The 23,163-nt window shown below is 31.3% G+C and overlaps 4 protein-coding genes across 7 annotated transcripts; 1 reads left to right on the top strand and 3 right to left on the bottom strand.

Moving 5' to 3' along the window:
- Window positions 1-262: 262 nt before the first annotated feature.
- Window positions 263-3,351, bottom strand: LOC111427890 (Histone H4 transcription factor). Its single transcript, XM_023063248.2, has 6 exons — window positions 3,109-3,351; window positions 2,571-3,048; window positions 2,358-2,510; window positions 2,107-2,305; window positions 819-954; window positions 263-739 (listed from the first exon to the last, which is right to left on the bottom strand). The coding sequence occupies exons 1-6, from the start codon at window positions 3,250-3,252 to the stop codon at window positions 308-310; spliced, it is 1,542 nt and encodes a 513-aa protein (XP_022919016.1). The 5' UTR covers window positions 3,253-3,351; the 3' UTR covers window positions 263-307.
- Window positions 3,352-3,756: 405 nt separating this feature from the next.
- Window positions 3,757-10,781, bottom strand: LOC111427931 (uncharacterized protein PF3D7_1120000-like). Of its 3 annotated transcripts, XM_071196422.1 has the most exons (6): window positions 10,654-10,781; window positions 10,303-10,520; window positions 5,689-10,171; window positions 5,395-5,636; window positions 4,408-5,330; window positions 3,757-4,259 (listed from the first exon to the last, which is right to left on the bottom strand). In XM_071196422.1, exons 3-6 carry the CDS (start codon window positions 8,589-8,591, stop codon window positions 3,936-3,938), a joined length of 4,392 nt encoding a protein of 1,463 aa, XP_071052523.1. In that variant the 5' UTR covers window positions 8,592-10,171; window positions 10,303-10,520; window positions 10,654-10,781; the 3' UTR covers window positions 3,757-3,935. The 3 variants fall into 3 exon arrangements, with proteins under 3 accessions (XP_071052523.1, XP_071052524.1, XP_071052525.1); XM_071196423.1 differs by having other exon boundaries at window positions 10,458-10,781; XM_071196424.1 differs by lacking the exon at window positions 10,303-10,520.
- A 258-nt stretch (window positions 10,782-11,039) lies between these two features.
- On the top strand, window positions 11,040-13,466 carry LOC111427859 (repressor of RNA polymerase III transcription Maf1). The gene is made up of 3 exons (XM_023063201.2): window positions 11,040-11,974; window positions 12,116-12,393; window positions 12,971-13,466. Exons 1-3 carry the CDS (start codon window positions 11,636-11,638, stop codon window positions 13,035-13,037), a joined length of 684 nt encoding a protein of 227 aa, XP_022918969.1. The 5' UTR covers window positions 11,040-11,635; the 3' UTR covers window positions 13,038-13,466.
- A 2,612-nt stretch (window positions 13,467-16,078) lies between these two features.
- LOC111427690 (ubiquitin carboxyl-terminal hydrolase CYLD) lies at window positions 16,079-23,162 on the bottom strand. 2 transcript variants are annotated; one of them, XM_023062926.2, is made up of 6 exons: window positions 23,070-23,162; window positions 22,545-23,017; window positions 21,624-22,437; window positions 17,664-18,082; window positions 17,396-17,608; window positions 16,079-17,340 (listed from the first exon to the last, which is right to left on the bottom strand). In XM_023062926.2, exons 2-6 carry the CDS (start codon window positions 22,971-22,973, stop codon window positions 16,378-16,380), a joined length of 2,838 nt encoding a protein of 945 aa, XP_022918694.1. In that variant the 5' UTR covers window positions 22,974-23,017; window positions 23,070-23,162; the 3' UTR covers window positions 16,079-16,377. The 2 variants fall into 2 exon arrangements, with proteins under 2 accessions (XP_022918694.1, XP_022918695.1); XM_023062927.2 differs by lacking the exon at window positions 23,070-23,162 and having other exon boundaries at window positions 22,545-22,824; window positions 22,895-23,017.
- Between the last annotated feature and the right edge of the window lies 1 nt (window position 23,163).

Here is a 23,163-nt window from a genome sequence, read left to right as displayed (position 1 = left end):
AATTTCTTTTTTAACTTCCAATCCAAATATATTTAGATAAGTTAAATCTTTGGATTTAAGTTTGCTATTAAGTTTATGCGACAGACGAAGAACAAAAGAGGAACAAGGCGACCCCCTTCAACCTGGTGGATTAGCACAATCTAGGACAGAACGTCGGTCGTGGGGAAAAAGTATTAGAAAATGAAGTAAGGAATGAGTCAATATGGTAGTAAGGAATACTTGTGGAACTGTTACTTTAAAAGCATTAATACATTTTGCCATCTTGACTTAAACTGTTATATTAACACAATAAAAAAATTGTAAGAAATTACACAGTTTCCTTTTTAACCAAACGAACATCATTTTTAACACACATCTCATTCGATTCCATCGTTTCCGATTTGACAACGTGTCCTTTAGCGTCAACGTCGGCTATTGTTATTACAACATTGTTATCAGTGGAACAAACCACTTTTTCCTCGCCAGTTTCCGAAGTCATCAAAACGTAATGTTTCGATGCTCTTTTCGGATCGGTAGTCGAATTCTGATTGTTCGACTCAATCATCTCTTGTGTTACCTCTAAACTTTCATACCTTACAGTTTGTAATCTTAAAATTCCGTCGGTGTCTTCTTTGTAACGAAATCTTGAGTGTCCTGAAGGCCAATGATAATCGTGAACGCTGATTAAATGTTTTGTTAATTGATTTCCACGACTAAATCTTTTTAAACAACAGTGGCATTCATAAAAATGTGTCCAACCCTTAAAAAAAAAGATATACTAGTGATGTATGAATATTTATACAAAGATAATTGCGATAATTTTGGCTACATAAACGTACATTTCCATGTTCTTTTTGATAATGTCTTTCTAATCCATAAAGTGATCGACAGCGAAAATCGCATTCATCACAAGCCATTAATTTTTCACCACAATGAGTTGTTAAGTGTTGTTCTAAATGATCCTTTGAGACACATCTAATAAAAATAAATATTTGATAAATAATACTCCAGTGCCAGAAATAAGTGTCCCACACAGATTTTTTTCAAAAATTAAGAAAAAGGTCTTTGCTTTTAAACGTAGAACACTTATTAAAGGTTAAGTTTTTCACTGCCATTAAAAAGTTTTGTAATTTTTCCTACAGTATAAGTCTTCAAAAAACGTGACTTTTCAAGACCTCACATAAAGATCCGGTTTAAGAAAATAATGGAAGAGACAACACAAGGCAAGTCGTTTATCATGCGTCATTAAAATTGAGTAAGAATAGCAAACTCAAATAAGGTTCAATTAAAATGATAGCGAACAAATTTAACATTTCAACAAGCCGAATTTGGAATCAAGCCCGAAAATCGTTAACGGACCTTGAAAAGTAAGCGTTTTCTCACAAAGTAATGTTCTTAGCCCATGTAAAAACACGAATTTCGATGGAAAACTTGGCATTTGGCCTTTTGTGTTTTTGGAACCTGCTAAACAGAGCAGTAAAAATTGGACAGCTGGGACCATTGAAACGGAAGAGGTTCTAATGTCACTAGAGAAGAGTATAAGAACATAATTATTGGATAATTGTTGCCCAAAATTCAAGCAAAATGACCAAGGTTCGGTCGTTGCCAAAGAATTTAAATCCAGCAAGACAACGCTAAACCACACATTCTTCCTAGTGACAATGAGTTTAATGAAGCTTCAAATAGAACTGGGTTCAAAATCAAAATGTTATGTCAACCACCCAATAGGATACAATTGCACCAACAATTGGCTTGCAAAACTGTAGACTAATTAATTCTTGCTGTTGAAAAAGCCTATTCCAAATTGAGGTTGGGTACTTTAAATAAGATTTTATTTTCACACCAACAATGTATTAGAAACCATGAAAATAGAAGGAGGCAATAATTACAAAGCATGAATAATATGAATAAAGATCATTTACAGAGAAGGGGTAGGCTTCCAGTTTCTATAAATTTTGAATTTGGGCTTTATCAACATGTAAAAGACATCATCAATTCAATACTTAAATGACCATCAAAAGTTTCTTAGAAACGATATTTGTAGTTAAGTTTCAATAAATTAATTTTGAAATAAATCTGACACTTATTTTTGAACATAGGGAGTATTTAAAAAAATTAAGGACTTACGAGTGTTTACAAAGATTACATTTAAATGGCCTTTCATTCATGTGACGAAACCTAATATGTTTGGCTAAATTTGAAGGCTTTGGGCAAGTCATATCACAAAAATTACACTTGTAATGGTTTATATGTGCTCGCATATGATCTCTTAATAAACGTTCAGTTGAGAAAAGCTTTGAGCACTGAGAACATTGATAACTTTGCACTAAAACAAAATTAATAAACTTTTTTTTACCCTTTAATATTTTATTACTTACACTCTAACGGTAATTGTCTTTTTCGATGATCACAAAACTTTGTTTTAGTTGCAAACATAGTTCCACAAGTGGGACAAGCAACTACTCTTTCTTTAGTGTGAGATCTCATATGATCTGAGAGTTTATATTGAGAAGATAATTTAAGTTTACAATCTAAATAAAAAGATATATATAAAATATATATAAAATTTAAATTAAATCTTTCTTTTTTACCTCTCCATTGACAATCAATTGATTCGCCTTTCTTACAATACTTGGGATTAGCATTGACATGCAACTTAATATGAAATTGAAAATCATTAATAGAAACGAAATATTTATCACAAGTCCCCCAATCGCAATTAAAATCAGGTAAATCACCGGGAACAGTAAATTCTTCGGATTTATAACATTTAGGTAGTTTTAATCTACCAACCATATTTTCACCAATACTTTTTAATTTGTTGTGATACGCATGAAAACTGACATGTTTTAATAAACCCATTATATTATCTATGGTTATATCGCATTTTCCCCATAAACATTTTAATACTTTCGAACCACTTGCTTCCAAATAAAGAACGTGATTATTTACATGTTTCATATAACTACTATAATCTGTAAACGAATCTGTGCAATCAGTCCACTTGCACAATAGTTGTAGGGGTTCTTCCACCAAGCGAACACCTCTATTTCGAGGTTTAATCAAAGTCTATCAATTAGAAAAATTAGAATAAGTATGTTTAAATTTTTGTACTATAAAATTAAATACCTGTAGTTCTTCTTCGTTTATAATCATACGACATTCTGTTGAAGGAGCCGAGTTTCCATCACGTTTAACCTTTTTTGAATCTGTTGGAAGATGTTCGAAAACCGCTAGGCGACTTTTTCGTTTATTAGTGAGAGCTTCACCCATTGTTTATATACTTAGTTAAATTTACGCTATAATAAATTTTATATGCTTATAACTATAACGGTTAATGATATTAATTGACAGAAAGATAACCTAACAAAACAATCGGGAATAGATTAGAGTGGAAGCGAGCCAAAAATGTTGCCAACTTATACAACGACAAATTAGATATTTCAAATTTTTTTAAAAATTCGTTTTATCGATTTATTTAATTTGTAATCTTTTTAAATTAAGTAATTTTTCATATTATCTTACGTTTTATTCATTTCTTTTTTAGGATTTTAAAATAAATTTGGTGTTAAATTGAATTAGGTTGAAATTTCAAATTTCCCTAATTTTAACTGACAGAAAGATTTATATTTTAATTACAATAAAATTAAAACTAATTTGTACATATATATATTTTATTTATTGTAGTTCTTTCACGCAAATACACAGAAAATTCATTATCATTTAAATAAAAACTTTACAATCCCAACCTCATTCACTATTAAAAAAACGTACAAAGACTAGTAAAGACTAGATTTATTATGTATGCATTATTTAAATTAATAACTTCTAGCTGAACACATTATGTATAAAAAAGAGTGATATTAGTAAAACAATCTTTGAATCAGCTTATGTATTATAAAAATGCTTAATCTAAATGGTAAAATTGGTACAATGTGGCGTGTTTAATAAATAATTTAATGGCAATAATTACATTGGGCATGACATTTCACTCCGTTTACACCACATTTACAACCTCCGGAGGTATCGCCTTTTCCGGCGGGTCCCCATCTGGGTCCTTTTGTTACCCAGCAAATTTCTGTTTTACACATCGAACATCTAACCCAATCACAGCCCCATTTTTTCATTAGTATCACTTGGCAAGCAGGACAATTTAATGCTTCTCCTTTATTTACCATTTCTTCTAACATTTCTCGAGTTCTTTTTGCATCCTCATCAATTGCAGATGCATCGTTCATTCTTTCTTGGTATTGTTTGCAATTTAAACCAGTATGAATAGCCTTTAATAAAAAAATTGTTATAAGTACAAAAACTTTTATGGCCGGTGTATTAATTGAACTAAAACTAACACTAGACCTAGAAACATTTATTTGTGCTAGGTCTACTGTTAGTTCCAGCTTCAATTCGAAATCATATTAATCAACTTACTTGACATGTTAAACAATTAACTTTTTTACAAACTGGACATCGAAATTCATTAACATTATCTTCAAAGATACACCATCCTTTGCAATCGGGCGATTTGCAATGAAAAGATTTTTCGGTTCTATTTTCAGCTTGAGTAACAGAACGTGCTAAAAATTGTTCATAGATATCCGGTGAAACTAAAGCTTTTATTTCCCTATCTTGTAAAGCTATATCACAAGAATATTGATCGTCTCGATACGGACATTTCACCTCAGCCTCTTCAGTAAATTTAATGGTATGTGCAAGACATAATTTACAAAATTGATGTAAACATTCTCTCAATGTAACCCCTTCGCCCTTCTCAATTTCTATCATGCAAATAACACATTCGAATTTTTCGGTATTTTCCACTAAATCCGTACTGTCTAAATTAACTAATTGTTGGTAATGTTGAACTGGAATTTCTTCTTTATGTTTTTTTCTTTCCATAGGTTGTGGTGCTTTCTTTTTAGCCCCTCTCGGCGCGATTGTTGGCCTAACAAAAGCGCACACCGCGCAAATATTACTTGTAATGGGATTTAAAAGCGTGCACATTCTACACTCCCAATCTTTTATTAACGGCTTCAAAGTTTTGCAGTCATAATCGTCGTCATCATCATCAGAAAATGTTTTTAAATGTTTTGTGTTTTCCGTTAGGATTGATGATGATGACGCGGAAGGAGAAGCTTCGTTTTGAGTAGGAACTGTATTTAAAGGTTTAGAAATTTGCTTTTCTTCTATTGTAATGTCGATTTTTATGTTTTCCAAGTTTTTGGGTGGTTGTTTTACTTTGTAATCGACTATTTGTGGTTTTACTAAATCCGTTGTTTGTTTATTGGGAGGATCTTCCTTTTTATTTATTGGTTTCTCTTCTGGAAGTTTCTTTTCTTCTATTACTTTAGAATCTGAAAAATATAATTATATTATATTTCCCGTATATTTATTTATAAATAACGAATTTGTATTTACCTCTTGTTGGGGCCACTAAATACAAAAAAATCGGGCACCCCTCCGTTGTAACATGATGGTCTTTTAAAGTGCTACCATCTTGGGTAGCTAATTCTTTTCCAAGAATCCATCGTTGAACGGCAGTTGGAATTTCGAATTCCTTCTCAACTTGGATTTTTAATTCTCCGACTGTTTGTTCTGCGATTACCTTGATAGGGAACGGGCCCCTATGAGATAATCGATCTTCAACAAACATATTCACCCTAAAAAAAATTAAAATTACTCAAATATTAAAAAGAAATTTTTTTAACTTACAGAAACTCTCCAAGTCTTTTTCCAACCTCAGCTTTATTCTCTTTTTGCCGTATCACCGAACAATTAACTTTTAATTGGGCCAAATCCCTCGCGTAAATAGCCGCATCGGTCATTTCCCCTTTAGCTATCGCCGTCTCTAACCTTCTCAACAGACGATTTATTTCCAAAGTATCCGTATTCGAAATTTCCGTTTTTAAAAGGTTATCTTTTAATTCGGCAAATTTTTTCGGCATATTTACAAAGAGCGACATGTTATCTTTCGCGGCCAAATTAGCGTAAACGTGATCGGGAAGATTTACGGTTTTCTCCGCAAAATCTTTTGCTTTCATTAATTCGAACCTTCCGTCTTTTTTAATTGCTCCACTCACCGATTCTGGAAGAACTTTTCGAACAACCGCACTTGTTTGAGCGGAACTCGACACTTTTAATGGTTTTGGAGCTTCAGTTTTTTTCATTTTTATATTTTCATAAATTGTTTCTTGAGTTACTAAGATTAATTCTGCTTTATTTGGTTCTAAAATTTCGTTCATTTGATGCTGCTCTTTAACAGGTTGTTCGTTTGATATATTTTCTTTAAAAAATTGTTCCTTTAAAGATTTTCCATTGACAAATTGTGGAGTTTCTTTTGCGTTCTTGGTTGGATTTGCATTTTTTATTTGACCGTTTAATAAAAAGTTTGAAAAAGTTGGTTTGTTTGTTTTATCTGGTTGTTTAATTTTAAACCCAACATCTTTAGAAAACAAGATTTCTTTTACCTTTTTCTCCTCTTCCGTTTGTTCCAATTGATTATTTTCATTTATTTCCTTTTCAATATTCTCTTCTTTAATCATTTCTTTTATAATTCCTTGTTGCATTCCTATTTGAACATTTTTTTGAATATCTTTTTGAACATCTTTCTTAATAACTTTTTGAAACTCTTTTTCAACATCCTTTCCCAAATCCTTCTCAATATCTTTTTGCATATCTTTCTGAACACCTTTTTCTTTCATTTTAGCTTCATTATCCAACATTTCCAACCCCTCCTCAATAATACTTGTCCTTTTATTATCCTTATTCGAATTTAATTTTCTTTTGGGCAGCGAATTTTTCATCTCAATCAACATTTTAATAAGTTTTTCACGTTCCTCCCTTTTATTATCACCCAATTTATTCTCTCCCTCCTTAGCATCATCAATTTTAATTTCATTATTTTTGATTTCTTTATTTTTAATTTCTTTACTTTTGATTTCTTTATTTTTATTCTTAGTTTCATCTACAGAAACAGATTTTTCAATCCTTCTATCTTTCTGTTCATTATAACGTGATAAAGCTGTAAATCCAATTTGCGTTTTAGATCGTTCTAATTGACCGGTAATGATTTCGCTGGGTCTTTGAAGAAAGTTTTTGTTAATTCCGTCCGGTTTGATTTCAACGTTTTTTTCTGGTGAGTTTTTGGATGATGATGGTAAAGCTAAATCGTCGAAGTATGGTTTAATCGTCGAACAAACGTGGCAAATTATTCTCCAATATTCGTTTTGAATCGAACATTTGGGACAATTCCATGATTTTCTGTCGGCTTTAGGAGTATTCGATTTAATCGCACTTGCACTTTCCGATTTCATTAATGGATTCAAAACCGTATCGTTTCCACCTTTTCTAACATTTTTCTTTTGGTCCTTTGATGATTTCCCGAAATAATCTTTATTTTTTTGGAACGGATTCACAGTCACTTTAGTTACATTTGTGATGGCATTAAATTTGGCTATTAGATCTTTGGCCGATTTCCGTTTCGGCGACACTAAAGTATTATTATTATCAACGCTGTTTGTGGACGTTTCTTGTTTGGGCCTCATGAACGCCGGCATTTCACTTACTGAGGACTCTTCCTTTTCCTTCTTCATGATTTCCGTCGCCTCCCTATCCAATTCACTGATGTTAGTTAAAAATGAGAGTCCGGACTTACGTTTGTCGTCCTTTTTCCTATCTATTCTGGATTCGTCTATATTTAGATCCAACGATGTCGAGTTCCTCGAAGTCTCCGGAACGTTTTCTCTTCTTGGCACCGCAGAGTTTCGTTTGTACCACGGGCGAGGAGATACTGGAGCTTCCACGTGACTCGAATTCGGTGAGGTTGATAATTTTTCATTCGATGTTGTAGTCTGGTCTTTAGCTGGTTTTAAAATTCCGTGTTCTAACTTTAATGAATCGTTAAAAAGCACATCTGAATCAACATATTGAATCGTTTCGTATTTTCCATCTTGTTTTTCCTTAGTTTTTTTAGATTCTTTTGGAGGTGCTGGGGCAACTCTTTTTTTTCTCCTCCAACTAGTTGTGCCTTCTTCTGAATTATCTTGAGTTTGCAATAAACTTGGAGGGGCCGGGGCTTTTCGTTTACCTTTAACGTGACAATACGCTCCAGCTTTTTTAATTTTCGACGATTCACTTGCAGTTCTTCGATGAATCCTTTCCTCCTCACTCATCTCTTTTTTGGTCATCAAAGGTAAACTTTTGCTGTTATCTTCGTCGTTTTTGCTTGGCTTTAATAAAGTATCACGATTAAAAAATAAGTTATATTTTTTTCTTAGCGTTAAATTCTTGTCTCTTTCCTTAACTTTTTCCCTTTGTTTAACTCTAGCTTTGTATGTATCGGTTTCCGGTTCCTGCTGAACGCACCTTTCCACGATTTGCGTTTTGTAGGCGTGCGGTGGTACGAAGGAAAAAGAAGCAACGGTTCCTGTGCTATTCGTAGAATCGACGCTATCACAGCTCGACGTTGAGCCTCCCAAAGAAGAGTCGGAATTCACCGATTCCCTTGATGAATTTGAACCTTTAAACCATTTCAAAATCGAAAATAAACCGCTGTTCCTCTTCGCGGCAGCAGCACTTTGTTGTTGTTTTTCCAAGTTTGGTTCCAGTTCATTCATATTATTGTTTTACTATATTAAAAAAAATCGTAATGGAAATATTATTAAACTATTCATTTTGGAAAGTGCAAAACTACGTTGAATCGTTGTCGAAGCGAACACGTGGCTCGTCTACCATTACTCACAGGATATATTTGGTTGAACTTATAAATAGTAATAAACCGTTCGCGATCACCATGTTTTCTTAGAACCTCGCAAACGAGGGGCAAATTTTTTTTTGATACTCTTTCAATTAAAGATATTTTTTAAGTTATTGTATAAGTTTTTTAGGAATTGGGTGCGCTTGTTTAACGGTTTCAACCGAGGCACTAACTGAAAGGCACTAAAAATTTTCGAGTAGCTGCTACCGGCGCTCTCGGAACTTTGCTCGAGACTTCGAGTTTAATTATAGTACCGCAGTTCAGCTCGGACCGCCTCTTCAAATTGATGTTTTTTGAGTGCTGAGGTGAAAATAATGTGGTGATAAAAAAGATTTTCTCTATTTTAAAAGACCCAAATTAAACAATTTCTTCATTATCCCACCAAATAAAACTTTAACGCATTCTTAAATACTATCGTTTCTGATTTTAAGATTTTTTCACCTTCAAAGGGGTCATCGTTTCGTCGATAATAGCAACCAACTTGATAAATATTAAAGGATTGCAAAGAGAGTGATGTTTGTTTGCCTTCAAAAGTAGATCAACTCAACAAAGCGTCGCTGCAGCTGGTGTTATTTATAATTTATAATGCCAAGGAGTACATTTGTAACCCACTATTTTACTGATAACGCGATAATTATTTCAAATGCCCCTCTTTGATCTTTGAAAACTTTGTTTATTTCCTTGTTGGTTTATTATAAACATGTCAATGATGAAATCTATTTCCCATCAAATATCATTTAGAACACAAAACCAAGCTTAATTGTATTTAAAGTTGCAGATCTCATGATTTATAAAGCAGAGGTTGCTTGTGGCTGAGTTAAACATCCTCTAAAGGTGTTCCCAGAAGCTATCTTACATTAGTCTAAGACACTCTGCAGTGGATCCCTAGTGGATATGTTTAAAATCTCCTCTCAGTATGTATCAATACAAGGATGTATTCCATATTGTTAATGCTTGTTCAACTTAAAAGTTGAATGATATATTATGTATGTGGAGTTTGTGTTACATCAAATGTTACTTCCTGATATTTTGCTAAGTTAACATAGAAAACCTGAGTATTGTTTATTTATAAAAACAAAAAGTCATAAAGTTCTTAAATCATAAAATTTTTACATTAGTTTAGTTACGATTATGTATAATAATAAGGATAATAACTTATGTATTGAACAGATTCAAAAGTGTTGAGGTTAAGTTTATTGCATTCTGTCAAATTTGACATTAAAAACAAACTTTTCATCCCCACTCCACAGAATTTTCCTCAAATTTCACACTTTAACATTATTTTATTTAAATCTTTCCCATTAATTTTCATGAAAATGTTTTCCCATTTGAAATGTTAATCAATAAGTTTCGTTTTATTTATTTGCAATGTCGTTAGAGAAACCCATGAGAAACCTTAGAAGATTTTTGACATTTCGTTGACAACTGTTTGACAGTAACCTAAAAAAATAAAATGTTTGTTTAAAAAATGTTTATAATTAATATTTTATTTGTAATGTTATCAATTAATAATCTAAATCCGATTAATCATTGAAATCTATAGAAAGTAGAAAAAACAACAAAGCATTTACGATTTTATGACGTTGAACCTATTTTAAAGTTGCGAACTATAACATTATTTTATTTGAAGCTTTTCCATTAATTTTCATTAAAATGTTATCCCATTCAAAATGTTAATCAATTAGTTTCGTTTTATTTATATGCAGTGCCATTGAGGTTCACAAACCTTAGAATTTGAATTTTCTTAGAAGATTTTTGACATTTCGTTTGACAACTATTTGACAGTATCCTAAAAAAATAAATTGTTTATATAAAAAATATGTTTATAATTAGTATTTTATTTGTAATGTTATCAATTAATAATCTAAATCTGATTAATCATTGAAATCTATATAAAGTAGAAAAAACAACAAAGCATGTACGATTTTATGACGTTGAACCTATTTTAAAGTTTCGAACTATCTTAGTAATGATAATAAAAATATTTGCGGCAGATCAGTGGAGTAAATGAACTCTCGCCGAACGCAATTAGTTTATCTTTATCGCTCAAGCAGAGTGCAAAACAACTGGCGCAGGTCAAAAATACCGCTATTGTGAAACAAAGGAAAAACCGCGACCTATTTCGCAGAATAGGCAACTTAAAATCAACAAAATCAACTTCACTAAAACGAATTTTAAATAATAAACATCCACTATACAATCATTAAAAATCGTTTATAAATTTATGGTTTAAAATAATAATGTAAAATTTATATATATTAAAACGAAAATCGATTGATTTATAGTGAGCTTAAACTTTTTAGGTTGGTACTACATCCATAATCTATTTGTGTACAAAATACACTACTGTCAAATTGAGTCTCTGTCTTAATTCAAGTGAAAAAGTGGTTTAATTAAAGAGTTTTTCCCCGAATTCGATTTGAAAAAGTGTGATTAATAAGTTTGGTGATCATGGTTGGTGAGATGGATAGTTCTGAACACTAGCAAAAGGTTAAAGAGGTGATTTAGTGTGTGACCTTCCTGTAGTGGACTCGCCCAAAACTTGTCAAGCCCTTTGCTACTACAATCAAGGACAGTACTTAGCCGATTTAAAACAGAACAAGAAAAAATACTCGGTTAAAGAAATTACCAGCAAACTCTTGTCAAAAAAACTTACTTTTTTTGTAATGTGCCCAAATCATTTGTTAAGTAAGAAAGCAGTAAAATTCACGTTACTCCCATTATATTGTCTTATCCATTCAAAGAGAAAAGGTATATTCATACACCCCACGGCAATGTTCAAAAACTTTTCAGTGCAATGTGCAGCGTATTTTTGTTGGCTTAAATAAACAGATTATCCCAATCTTGCAAATTTGAGAAACTTTAATTTTTAAGATTTGTTTTTTGTGGATCAACCCAATCAACATGAAGTTATTGGAAAGTACTCGTTTTGAAGCTATAAACAATGCTTTAAGCATTGAAACAGGCGACAGCAAGATATTTGGTCGCATTGAGAGTTATTCCTGTAAAATGGCTGGCGGTGACAAAGCCATGTACAAAAGGTTTAATTCCGAAGGAGTCCATCCTAACGATTTACAAGCTCTATCACCCCCACAACTTTCCCCTGGATATTCTCAATATAGCAGGAGCATCTCTGGAGACGAAGAGGGACCTCTTTGTGACACTATTAGCAGGAAAACTTTGTTTTACTTAATCGCTACATTAAACTCAGCTTTTCCAGATTATGATTTCTTGGATGCTAAGGTAATCATTAATTTTATTTTAACTTTCTCTTTTAAATAAAAAAAGAAATCAACAAATTACACATCAACCTTGACATAAAAATATTGAGGTTAAATTAAGCTTAATTAAATTAATTTTAAACTAATTTTTATTTAATATCAGAGTCACGAATTCAGCAAAGAACCATCATTACAATGGGTAACGAATGCAATAGACACGAATTTAAGTGCAACCGTTGGGGAACAATTCCGAGCGATGAGACAACAATTATGGGCCGCCGTAGAAGACGAAATCGCCCTCAACGAATGTGATATTTATTCTTACAATCCCGATTTGGGGTCAGATCCTTTTGGAGAAGATGGCTGTCTTTGGAGCTTTAATTATTTCTTCTACAATCGAAAGCTCAAACGGATCGTTTTCTTCACGTGCAGAGCCATTAAGTAAGTTTCGAAATAATAAAAAGATTTAGTATTAAACCATAGAAAAGTAGAAATGAAAATCTCATACTAAAAATTGAATTCATGTGGCGCCATCTGTTGGTGATATTTTGGAATTATTCAGCAAAGATCCGAACCATTAGAATACAGGTTGGATTTGGTATATCATTGTTTATAGAGTATATCATATTCTCTATAAACAAAGGGTATATATATATATATAAAAGCTCCAACTAACATTCCGGCTGGATAAGAATTTGTTAAATGCAATTATTATATTACACCTGTCAAATTTTTATTTTATTTGAAACTTTTCCATTAATTTTATTAAAAATGTTTTCTCATTTAAAATGTTAATCAATAAGTTTCGTTTTATTTATATGCAATTCCATTGAGGTTCACAAACCTTAGAATTTTCTTACCAAATTTTTGACGTTTATTTGACAGCTATGTTTGACAGTAACCTAAAAAAATAAATTTAAAAAATATGTTTAAAATAATATTTTATTTGTAATGTTATCAATTAATAATTTAAATCCGATTAATCATTGAAATTATTTGATTTGTTTTTCTTTTTTAGCCCGATCTACGCCGTTGATTCGGGGATTGGAAGCGATTTCACTATGGACGAAGACGATTTTGATTAAAAGTCAAAAAGGGATTAATTAATGAATTAAATGAATAAATAATAAATTAGTATAAGAATCACTTAATAGTTATGTGTAGGAAAAATGTTCTCTTTTCATATCTTATTGTTAGTCACTAATTAGGGAGGTTATCGTTTGATTAGGAAGATTAATGAATTAGAACTTTTGGGTGAATCAAAAGTACAAAAGGTTTGTTCAATTTAAAGTTACATAGAGTTAATTATTTACGTTTTATAATCATATAGTTTATTTTTTTCCTCCTAAAATTAAATGTGTAATCCCCAGGTATTATAGTTTTATTTATTTAAAATTAATCTTTGTTTTTCTTAATAGGATTGTAATTAATTCATATCTTAACCTTTTGTAATGTGGAGATTTTAAATGTATTAGGTAAATATTTCTTAAATACATTTCCTGATAGTTGTAGTACATTGGATTTTCTTTAAACCTTTTAATCCTTGTTGAAAAATTGAAATTTAAACCAATCAGATCTCATTAGTAACAATTAGTGTATTTAGTATATTCTTAGAGACATTTCCTTCAATAATTTAGTAAAATTTTCTGTAAACTTACATTTTGAAAATAAATAAAATCGGATAGACTGTGAAATTATACACACAAATCATCAGACACATGATTTGCTACTCTAACTAAATTAACTACATATACACAGAATACTAAATTTGTGTGAAAACAACAATATTATTTGTACCTTTTACAACAATAGCACAGAAAAGAATACAAGCGACTATTCAAATAAGAAAGTTGGTTATTGGCCATCATGAATAGGAAAATCGATTCGGAAAATTTCTAAAATTGTGAAGATTAGTCGCTGTTAATCGATATACATGATATAATAAAGCGGTTTAAAGATGAAGGTAGGATGACAAATAAACCAAGAAGTGGCGCGAGAAATATTTTAAATGACGCTGAAAAAAGTGTTATTAAAAAAAATTATCGCTTAAGTGCTCCTAAACTTGCGACTAAGTTAGAAAATAACGGAGAAAAATGTGTATATCCTGAAACCATACGCGGCGCTATCAGAAGTACAGGATATAATAGTAGAAGTGCCCGAAAAAAATTCTTTATAAACGAAAGAAATCATAAATTTCGCTTAAAGTTTGCAAAAACTATGATTGAAAAGGATATTGATTATTAGAACAAAGTTATTTTTGTGGATGAAAGTTAGTTTAATATATTTGGAAGCGATGGACGAATAATCGTCCGCAAATAAAATGGACCTAAACCCAATTGAACATCCAAGAAACCAAACCAGAGCTCATTAAAGCGTTGGAAGAAGAATGGGCAAATATATCCTCGACAAATACCCAAAATTTGGTCAACTCCATACCAAAAAGGTTGACAGCTGTTTTATCGGCCAAGGGAAATCCTACAAAACATAAATAATTTAATAAAGTTCTCTTAATTTGTATTATTTTTCTTGTTTTGTTTATGTAGTGACGTAAGGCATAATATAAATAAAACCTTTTCCTTGTTTTATTATTAACAAGTATATTTTCTACATTATTCTATTTAATAAACATTTTTCGTTTTTGTTGATTTATTTAACATTGTTTTTTTTGTGCTATCGCTTAGTGGGATCATTTATGTGAGTCACTGTGAATAAACATAGTATAAAACAAGTTTTATTGTAATAAACTTTATTTTTAATATTGTGGTATAAACATTAACATCTAAATATAAATTGTATTATTTTAAAAGTTTCTTTGCTTCGTAACTTTTAATATCCAGTTGTAAAAAACATAAACCTTTTTGAATTCCTGCAACATAACCCCAATTTTATTATTTTTAAATTGTCTTAACTGAAATAACTCATACCATTGCTGCAGCTTCATGTGCTAATTCACGAATAAAAGGCAATTCCACTTTTAATGCCTTTTGATTCAAACTAATTAAGATTAAAACGTCTTTTTGTGTTGATACATCAGCATCGTACCAGGTCATGTTATGCACGGTTTCCGCCACACTGCACACCTATTATATACAAATTAAAAACATTGTTTTTAGTTAGGTTTAAAGAATTGTTCATACCGCGTTAGTAAGTCGTTCTCCAACAGCATGACATACCAGAGCAAATTTAGTATGTAGTTGCAATAGTTAACAAAATTATAATAAATACTTTTGCTGGTAATAGAAAGCTGGTACAATAATCAATAACACACTGACACACCCTAAAACCATTTCACATCATAAAGCTTCTGTAAATACTCTTTGAAATTAAAATACCTGAAAATCTTTTGATTATACATGACAACAGGTTGCAATTTGATAAAATTTCGTTTTTTATTTCTTGTTAAATTTATGTTATCAATTATCTTCTTAAGATTTTCTGTATGTGCTACCAATAATTCGCCTAAATAGCAACACAATACCAGTAAATCAAATGGTACATTCACTAGAACATTTATAGTATATATTTGAAATAACATTATTAATGTTCATGATCAAAATTGTGGAGGCAAAACCTCGGAATACTTGCGAAGTGGGCCAACCGTAATATTTCCGCATGTACTTTTCTATAAAGTAAAAACCAAGCACCTTCGGCATCTTAAATGCAACTGAAGCATCTATTGTATTAAAAGTTGAATTATGAGAATTGATTTACAAGCTACTTTTTGAAATGATTTATAAATTATAGGATACAAATCGGGTCATACACGACTTTTTTTTATTATATTTTCTGAAAGTTTGTATAAAAATATAGTTACCATTATTTTTTTTTTGAATATTTACGAACAAAATCATTGTTAAAAAATTTCTTTTAAATTTATATACCCATTTGCGCTTTTCTAATGGACAATTTAACTTGTTTCAGACTGTACACTTCTACGTCACAGAAAAGCTGCGAAATTATTTCGTTTGAATACTTGCTTCAAATTACGCAAAATATAAAATTTATCAAAATATTTCGTTTACTTTGTGTTCATACACAAACTTGCATATATCGTTGTACGTAAAAATTTTCTCTAAATTTAATAAGTGTGTATGACCCCATTATTATGTCTTATTAAAACGCAAAATTCGCAATTCAAACTTTTATTACTCAGTATATTTTCAGGTGCAAATATTTATTTTTTAATTGTACAAATAAAACTCCTCATTATGATAACAGGTTATAAGACGCAAGAAACGACCACTTAATACATTTCTACAGACTATATAACAAAGCGATACTCTCAGTGAATAAATAGTAATCTCCGAACGGTCAGTCAATTAGTTTCTTATTAACCTTAGGGTGAAGGCTTTTATTTTATTAATGAATTAGATAATTAATTATTTTTTTTTTAAATAATTCGTTTCTTAATTTGGATCGCGCCAGTTATCTGTACATCATAACATCAGGGCTTTGATACATACAAATATAAGCATCGCATAATAATCTACGCGCGTGTTCGGGTAATAATCGATCGTGGGGATTATTTTCGTGTAATAATCTACAGGTTTGTTCGTCTGAAAGCCATTTAGATATATCCGGGCATGGGACCATTTCTGGAATGTTATAACCGTTTCTTTCACCTTTCCTATCTGCCATTGAGTCGAAAAAGCACCAAGGTGCTTCGTGACCCACCCCGCATTTAACGAACGCTACGTAATGTGATGTTTCAATACAGACTACAGCGAATAATTCCATGTAAAGTCTGGGTGGGGGGCAATGTTCCGCCATTATCTTAAAATCCTGGCAAACATTTAAAGGTTTTGGGTGGTGTCCAGATCTTCGATTATGAGTGTGAGCCGTTTCTAAACACGGATTACAAAATGCGGTGCTTTCTAAACCAACTCCGCATTCCCCGAGACATTGTCGACATTCCCAAACGGCCAAACAACCACAAACTGTACATTGCCGCGGGGAATTCTCTATTATATCGGTAACGTCTAATAATTGTGATGGGAGTATTCTTGGGTAAACTTTATAATTTTTGCCGAATCTCGGCATTTGGATGATCAAACAAGAAGGGACTTCTTTTAATTTTATATCACTAGTTAAAAAGCTCTGTTCGAATAATTGCTGAACAGTGGGTAATTCGAGTTCGTCGTCTTTTTCGACGAATAATTGGTAGTAATAAGCTTCTTGTCCCGAATTTAACTTCAAAAACGGTTCGGCTTTTAAAATTTGCGCCAATAGAGAATTTAAAAACTCTTCTGGGTCTTTTTCTTCATTCGTTAAACCCGACACTGAACTCAATCGATCCAATAATTTTCTTAAATTCATCACTCTATCGGCTCGAACGAATAAATCTTTTCTTAAGGGGTTTACTATTTCTTCTCTTAATACTCTTTGGACCTAAAAAAATTAATAAATTATAATATAATCATAATAAAAAAAAAAATAAATTTACTTCTTCATAATGCGAAATATCATTGGGACCTTTGGGCCGATAAAGTAAACTATCAAAAACACTGGTATAAGTAAACATCGCGAAAAGAGTTGCATCTAAATAACAAGAATTGTGATGTCCTTGTATTCCACGAAATTTACCACAAACGGCTTCTACATCTTCTTCTGTAGGCATTATTAATGGGGCTAAACATCCTTGAACAATTGGGCATTCCTAAAAAATAAAATAATTTTATTATATTATCTATATTTAATAATAATTAGATTACCTTCCCAAAAGTTTTTTCTTCTCTAACACTATGAACAAGGCTGGGTGTTGCGCCATCAGAAAACCTCGAATCCTTTTGGCATTGACTTAAAGGTACAAATAAAGCCCTATTATTCCCACATTGGAAGAATCTTAACCCATTATGAACTCCATCGGTTAATGTTAAAGGTAAATGCGATTGTTCCTCTTCAAGTTCAACGCCGACAAGGACGTATTTACTTTTCCCTTCGACTCCCATCCATCGAATAACACCGTAAAGTGGTTCTTCGGAAACATCGTTAGTAACTTCAACTAAACTTCCGACGGATAAATCGTTTGTTGTTCCTGGTTCGGGGTCGTAATAAACCGGGATGTTGTTTACGTTTGACGTGGACGGGTGAACTTGCCTCGAAGTGGTGTTATCTTCTTTTTGGGTTAATTCTAAGACAAACAACGGTACTCTAAATAAATCCATATCGCGCACATTACAATAAATAGGTTCATTGTTCATGTCGTAACTATTCGATTTTTTATTAATTTTTAATTTCAAATTTTTGTTTTTGGGTTTCATGTTGCGTGGAAAACGAAAGGAATTTTTCAAGTGGATATTTTTAGTTATCGGTCGGAAAGTATGGTTACAAAATTCGCGTTTCAAGAAAGTTCCGCGACACCACGAAAACATACATTCTTAATAACGAAGTGATTAAAAATAGGTTGCTAGAGAGAAAAAGTTCGCTTCGATAGCTTGCGACCATCGCACGTATACTGAGAGATATTTTTGGTCAGCTATGAGAGTCTTGACCAGTAGCAGCAAAAATGTTCTAAGTATAACTTTAGGTTTGTGTGAAACCTAATAAAATAACTAATATTAAATTTAAAGCAAAAAATGTTTTATTATAATTAGATTATTAATTAAATAAAATTTAATTAATTCAAACACTTTTTTGGCAACTGATAAAATAAAGAAATTAGAAGCAGAAATGAATACATATCCCGTCAATGAATTGTAAATACGTCAAAAAATTTGGAGTTAAACTATACAGAGGATGATTTTCAACCTATATGCTTAAACTTCAGGATTTATACCACTATGACGAATGATTACTAAAAGGCGTTGTAAAAGATTTTCTGTTTCATAGATATCGGTGATATTTGCTATCAAATCAAGAATACATAGAAGGATTGAGGCTGGGCGATCATGGTGGCCAAGCTATTGGACCACCTCGACCTATCCATTTTCCAGAAAACACATTGTCTAGATGTCGCCGATTATATCGGATATCTGGGAAACTAAAAAACTTTTATTACCATTTTTTTCATCATTTTTCAAGTTTATACGTATATGTTGGGAATCATTCTATATATAGAAGATTAATTGTTATGATTATTACACAGAGTGAGTTTTTTCCATGTTTAGTATGGAGATCTTGAAAACTAGCGGAGATAGAAACTTTTTGTTTTTTCCATGAAATTCATGGCTAACTAGATATCTCGAATAAACAGTTTTTTTTTGTTATATCGTTCGATACCTATGGCTCCGTTATTATTAATTTTAGGAAAAATGTGTAAAGGAGAAATTTGTAGGTTATTATATCTTTAATAAAACAGTCTAACTATTTTTCTTATTTAAGCAATAATTTTTGAGTTATGACACAAACTTAATTTTTCTAATGGAAACCATAGTTGGCCATGACTTTGTAACAAAGGGGGTTTCTCAACGATCCTAATAATATATCACTTGACATATAGTTTTTTTTATAATACTTGTCAATGTAAATTTTTTAGGGTTTCTGTTGGTGCTACAAAGTAAGTAAATAGAATAAAACACCTTTTCTAGGTAAATAAATGGCAAATAAACACCCACAACATTTTTTATGCACCTTTTCTTTTTGAATAACGAAAGCTCAAACGTCATTGTGACATATAGTTCATTTTTTTCTATAATACCTGCCAAATTGTTGTAAAGTTGGCAAAATTAACAGGGAGTTTTTCCAAATTGTGTCCATTGCAGGATCTTTTTAAAAACGATTTTTTTTCCAATTTTGCCTTGAAACTATGTCAGATAATAGTCAAAGCCAGTAGATAAATGATAGTATCCAAAGATATTAGATACGCTATACAGCGTGTTCATAAAGCTTAGTTACTTTTGATGTTTTTCAAATCGCTTTTTGATAAGTTTTTTAAATGGAACGGCCTGTATATTGTGTGCGGGTTGAATTGCCCATCAAGTTACCTTTAATTAATAATAAGTATGTCATATATCTAACTTTAGTAGTTTTCCTGATATTTAGAATTTAAAGAATAATGTGTAATAAAATATGAGTTATTGTACTTAATATTATATTCTGTCTATTTTTATCAATTTTTTTTGTTCTTCCTTTTATTATTTGATTAATATTTTATAATGTAAAATAATTTTGATGCCATATACCAGATTTTAATGCGACTTGGTACTTTATAAGATTTAAAAAGATGTAAGTAATAAAATATGCAATTGTTCTGCCATATAATTTACGACTTTAGAGAAAATAAGATACACATGTTAAGAGATACCTCAAGATCTTTTATACTTAATTAAATTAATATCTACTTGTTGAGCAACGTTTAGTAATTGTTTATAGTTTGTTGCTGGATTTCCTTCAAATAATTTAGTAACTAAAATAAAAAAAAAAAAGGGATTTATTGTTCTGCCATTTAATTGTATTTTTATCACGTTTTGATTATTTATTTATTAAAGTTCTTTTTTAAATTGTATTTTAATATAATATTACTGATTTACAAATGACAGACGAACAATCAAGAAAAAAAAAAGTGCCAAAAAAAAGGACAGAATATATTACATTCTATCACTTTTTAAGTACTATAATGACATTTTATTACACATTTTACTTTAAATTCTAAATATCAGGAAAACTATTAAAGTTAGACATATGACATACTTATCATTAATTAAAGGTAACTTGATGGGCAATTCAACCAGCACACAATATACATGCTGTATAGCGTATCTAATATCTTTAGATATTATTATTGGATATTACACATTTTACTTTAAATTCTAAATATCAGGAAAACTATTAAAGTTAGACATATGACATACTTATCATTAATTAAAGGAAACTTGATGAGCAATTCAACCAGCATACAATATACAGGATGTTCCATTTAAAAAACTTAAAAAAAAGCCATTTGAAAAACAACAAAAGTAACTGAGGTTTTTCAACTATTTTTAAACGATAGTGTATCTAATATTTTTGAATACTATCATCTACCTACTGGCTTTGACTATTGTCTGAAGTAGTTTCAAGGCAAAATCGGAAAAAATTTCGTTTTTACATCGTTTTCAAAACGATCCTGTAATAGGCACATTTTGGAAGAATAATTGAAAATCTCAGGAACTATGAACGCTGTGAAATAGTAATATATACGGTTGTATACACAAATTTAGTTGTATTCATAATATGATAAAATATACAGGTAAAAAAAAATATACATGAATCAAACAACTTTTGTATAAAATATTTTTTTGTTTTTCAAATGGTTTAGTACCCCATATATAGAACTATACCTGTATATAGAATTAGCACTAGAAATAACATTAAATCTAGAACTAGAAACATTTGGGTTAAGGCATGCGTCTCTCAAGCCCTTTATTAATACATATTACCCCCTTCCCTTTCCAAAATTTGCAATTACAAAAAAACATTACATCTTGACCACACATTTTCATAACTTCCATAATATTCCAGATGAGTTACAGCTTTTCATATTTGATTAATAAACAACAATGATGTTAAAATTAAACGAAATTAAAATTAACTCATTTGTACCAAATTATAAAGTAAGTAAGGTTTTACATGGTGCATTTAAGGACTTTGGGTAATGGTTCAAATTTCCTGGAAACACATTAAGAAATAGGAAGTTATTTATCTAATTAATTAGAAAATTAATTAATCAATAAAAAAAAACGAAAATTACTTACTTGGTAAAATTTCAACATGTTTCGTTGACACAAAAACACTTTTATTATCTTTATTCTGAACCCTATCCAAATTATACTTAGTTTTCTTAGGCAACGTTTTACTCCCATTAACAATATGTGAAAGCGGGTTCAAACTTTTATTTCTCGCCGATGACGACGTCTTCGAAAGCGTATTATTGTACGAGCCGTAAGATTTATCGCTCAACGTCGATTTAGCATCACCGGTCTGTTTACATAATTGTTTTAAATCGGAGTAATAATGCGGTTGAACCGGTTCGGTCGTTTCAGACCAAATCCCGGCAATCACATCTTTCAAATCAATTTCTGATTTGGTTTTATGATTAGATGAGATGTGAGACATAGTTTTATCGTCTATTAAATGTGTTTTATCCGGTTGGAGTAACATATTCTGATCAAATTCGTTATTTGAATTAACACTTTGGTTGTACGAATTAATCGTTGTGGTTTGGTTGTTTTGAGTAATACTTGATGAATTTTGTTTGTTTGAATTAATGGTAAAGTTGTTTGTTTCACTTAGGTTTTGCATGGAATGTGATGTGCGGAAAAAATTTGGATTTCTCGCTGAAATACCTCTCGTTTCTTTTGATCGTGTGCTGTCGGTGAACCCGGATAAATTCCTCGCTACGGTTTCTTCGTATTCCGTTAAGGGGCGCTTGGTTACTGGGGATGTTTCATTTTCGTAATGTTGTGGCATTAATTTTTCGATTGTTGTGAATTTACCGTGGCCGGGTAAGCACACAAAGTATTGGATACCGGCGTACATTCCATTGCAATTATTTCCAGGAAGCTTTGTCTAACACAAAAGAATAAAATTTGATAAGTACAACTCTTCACGGTTACTGATTAACTTGTGAAAGTGACCTAATAACCTAAATTTGATTCTTATAATTTAAAACTTACATGTAACTGAATTCCAAAACATTTTCCTAATCCTTTAACAAACCCAATAAATTTAACTTTTCCCAAATGAATATCGTGTTCTGTAGAATACCCCACAAGAGTATCCCTAGTAATCTGCATTAATTTGTCACAGCGAACTTTGTTTTGTGCTAACTTAACTCTTTCTTGAGGTGAGGGAATAGCATCCAAAAAAGGCCATAACTTCTCGTCCACGTAAATCAAACTAGTGTGGGGACAAATATACGTCGTAGTCTCCCACGTTTCGTTTTCTTTAAGCAACCTAACGGTATAATTGTTTTTTAAGATGCTTTCGATTTTTACAATTTTCCCTAGCAGTCCGGTCTTCTTACCATTGATTGAATCAGGATTTTTCAGGTCCGCCAGGACGGTGTTCTCGATTAGGATACCATATTGGTATCTTGAGCCCATGTTTTTGTTAAAACTTTACACTGACTGTAACTTTTTTCGCTCAACTACGGTAAACAACGATTTAACCTTGCTATGAGTCATTGTTGTAACACTCACGAAATCTAATCTACGTACGTCACATCTGGTCGGTTCACGTAGAATGAACACCACCAGCGTTTATTGTTGTTAATTTAAAAGAGAATTATTAAAA

This window comes from Onthophagus taurus, chromosome 6, assembly GCF_036711975.1.
Source record: "Onthophagus taurus isolate NC chromosome 6, IU_Otau_3.0, whole genome shotgun sequence".
Lineage (NCBI taxonomy): Eukaryota > Metazoa > Arthropoda > Insecta > Coleoptera > Scarabaeidae > Onthophagus > Onthophagus taurus.
This window is presented reverse-complemented; position numbering and strand designations above follow the sequence as displayed.